Source organism: Sinocyclocheilus anshuiensis, unplaced genomic scaffold (assembly GCF_001515605.1).
Source record: "Sinocyclocheilus anshuiensis isolate Anshui unplaced genomic scaffold, SAMN03320099.WGS_v1.1 scaffold1151, whole genome shotgun sequence".
Classification (NCBI taxonomy): Eukaryota; Metazoa; Chordata; class Actinopteri; order Cypriniformes; family Cyprinidae; genus Sinocyclocheilus; species Sinocyclocheilus anshuiensis.
In genome coordinates, this window is record NW_015548202.1 from 839,442 (window position 1) to 842,610 (window position 3,169).

At 32.3% G+C, this 3,169-nt stretch overlaps 1 protein-coding gene across 4 annotated transcripts in view; it reads left to right on the top strand.

Annotated features, from left to right (window-relative positions):
* wdr7 (WD repeat domain 7) overlaps window positions 1–3,169 on the top strand; it is a 141,354-nt gene that overhangs the window by 56,432 nt on the left and 81,753 nt on the right. For 3 of the 4 annotated variants that reach the window (XM_016440090.1, XM_016440089.1, XM_016440087.1), the window contains exons 18-19: window positions 271–330; window positions 2,101–2,219. In XM_016440090.1, the coding sequence (XP_016295576.1) occupies window positions 271–330; window positions 2,101–2,219 (179 nt within the window). The remainder of the gene's footprint in view (window positions 1–270; window positions 331–2,100; window positions 2,220–3,169) is intronic. The other variant, XM_016440088.1, reaches the window with a different exon arrangement.

The window sequence follows — 3,169 nt, forward strand, 5'->3', positions numbered from 1 at the left end:
TTCGAAAAATTGACCCTAATGACTGGTTTTGTGCTCCAGGGTCACATTTTATTTTCTGTTTCTTCTCATTTCTGCTCGAGACAGTCAGGGAGAATATCGCAATCTGATTATTATTTTATTTTTGAATAATTATTAATTTTTCAGGTGCAGTGAAATGGCTTGTATAGAAATACCATCAGAAAATTTTAGTGAAATGCTGTTTTTTTTTTTTTTTCCCATTTTGATTTATCACAAACATATATTTCACGTCTCTTTTCCTCTCTTTGCAAGCTGCGATCGCTGCTCCGTCTTCTGGTTCAGGAGTGTCTCACTCTCCCTCAGTCAATGAAGGTATTCGCTCTCTGAATAAAGGCCTCTCTCTCTCTCTCTCTCTCTCTCTTTCTCTCTCTCTCTCTCCTTTTCTTTAGCTGCGCTCTCTCGCTCGCTCTCTCTCCCGTTCATCTTGTGGGCCTGGCGCTCCGTGCCTGTGTGTGTTTATTGTGTTTGTGTGATTGGTTCTGTCTCTAGGTTCAGTTCACTTACACTCTTCTGCTGTACTTTGTGCTTGTAGTCGTTTCTCTGTCTGTCTGTGTGTAAATGTCTTGGACTGCATGCTTATTTTACATATACATCTATATCTATACACACACATTTCTCCTCAGGTTTTAATAAACGTCTTTATGAATACATGGGCTGATGTATTTTTGGATGGGCTGATGTATATTTCTTAAAGGTATGTTTGTTGTTTCATAAAGAAATGTAACCAGTTTCTTTGAAGCTGAATCAGTTTTCTCCTCTGAAAGTGTTCATGTGCATTACTGACGTTAGCAAGCTCATTGTTTTCCAAAAGCTCTTCCATATATTCCTGATATATGTGACTCTCTGTTGGATGTGGCTCATTTCCCCTCATGAATCGAGAGCATTGCTGATGTTCCTCTGATGTTTGTGAGCCGTTTGGTTTTTCCAGGTTCCTGTGAAGATGTGATTCAGCAGTGGTGTTGTGAACGGTGGTGATGGTCTGTCTCTCTGACCCTGTGCGCTTGTGTGTGTGTGTGTGTGTGTGTGTGTGTGTGTGTGTTTTTGTGGCTGTCTAAAATGTATCTGCATCAGTAAAAACTCCTGCAGTTCATGAGGGAACAATCTCGTTAAAAAAAAAAGCATAATTGTTTCCTCTGTCATATCTGTGCCATCACCACTCTCGGTCTCTTTTGCAGTTTTCTAAGTCCATGGTGTTGGACGCTTACAGTGAATATGTGAATAACGTCAGCTTGGCGATGGGAGTGGTGCGGAAGTCGTGTGCCGCTAAGCCCAGTTTCCTTGACTTCCTCAAGGTTAGAATTTATCACAAACATATATAATAGCATAAATAGTTTAAAAGGTTGCATCGAAACAATTCTTTTAAACCTTCATCTCATTCAGATTTTGTTGAATTAATCATATTTTTCAATCTTTATCTAGGTTTCTGCACTTATTTTATAAAACATTTACTATTACATATACTACTAAATACCATGGTAAACTACTATAATAACAGAATTACTTATTAATGTTTATTAATGTCCGATGATTCTACAGTATAATAACTGATTTATTGCATTAAATAAGTTTTGGGAAATTGACAGCTAAAATTATTTAAACAGCTTTTTAATATTTATTTTTAATGCTGCTTTATGAACTATAATCTTTTTGACTTTGTACTTCTATAAATTCATATGTCTGCAGGAATATTTATTATGAGCTAGTGAAGACAAAAATGTGATTAAAATGAAAATAGCCTTAAGCATTAATGTTAATATTATTTTATATATTATTGATATATAATATATCAATAATAATATTTATTCTATATTATTTATTATTTCTCTCTCTCTCTCTCTCTCTCTATAGTATATATATATATATAAAATATTTATTCTCATACATTTATATGCATATATATTTATATGGCTATATATTTATATATTTGTATGGACTTTTATGTATCACCTACCCAGTCATATTTTGGTGGTTTACCATGGTAAATAATAAGGATTTTAAAATTAGAATTTTTTTTTTGTTATACTGACACTAATAACCATAATAACAGAAATAAACTTAATGTGTGTGTGTGTGTTTCTGTAGGTTGGAGTCAGCTGGCTGCCATGCATTGTGTCATGCTTCCAGATCTTCTGGGTTTGGATAAGTTCAGGCCTCCTCTGCTGGAGATGTTGGCTCGCAGATGGCAGGACCGCTGCCTGGAGGTATTCAACTTATTGAGATTTCAATAATTATATGCTTTCATTAATTTATATACATCCTTTTTTGAGACTTAATTTTTGCTCAACGATTTTGAACTGAAATAGGCAGAGTTTGACTAGTCGAGACTTTAGCTAGTAGGTCATAATCTCTCTGTAAAGTAATGTTTGGTCACATAATTTGACACACACAAGAGATGTTTTGCAAGAGAATACAAGACTATATATATATATATATATAATATTCTCTTGCACAAACACATTGCACAAACATCACAATTCAACTCAACATTAAACTAAAAATCCAAAACGTATTGATTAACAGTTGCATTTAAGTACTATTTTGCCCAAGAGTTTCATTTAAATAGAATATCATATATCATTACTGGAAAATTTCTAGTAATCACAAGAAAATTTATTATGAGCTAGTGAAGACAAAAATGTGATTAAAATGAAAATAGCCTTAAGCATTAATGTTAATATTATTTTATATATTATTGATATATAATATATCAATAATAATATTTATTCTATATTATTTATTATTTCTCTCTCTCTCTCTCTCTCTCTATAGTATATATATATATATAAAATATTTATTCTCATACATTTATATGCATATATATTTATATGGCTATATATTTATATATTTGTATGGACTTTTATGTATCACCTACCCAGTCATATTTTGGTGGTTTACCATGGTAAATAATAAGGATTTTAAAATTAGAATTTTTTTTTTGTTATACTGACACTAATAACCATAATAACAGAAATAAACTTAATGTTTCTGATGGTGTTTAGATTTTAATTTCTGTGGATTTCTTGTGTTCATGTGATTTCTGTAACAATGTATTCAGTTTATTTTCCTTTAATAACTGCCGCTCAATTCCTCTAACACTGCTGGAGGCCTCTTTCTTTCTTTCTTTCTTTCTTTCTTTCTTTCTTTCTCTCTC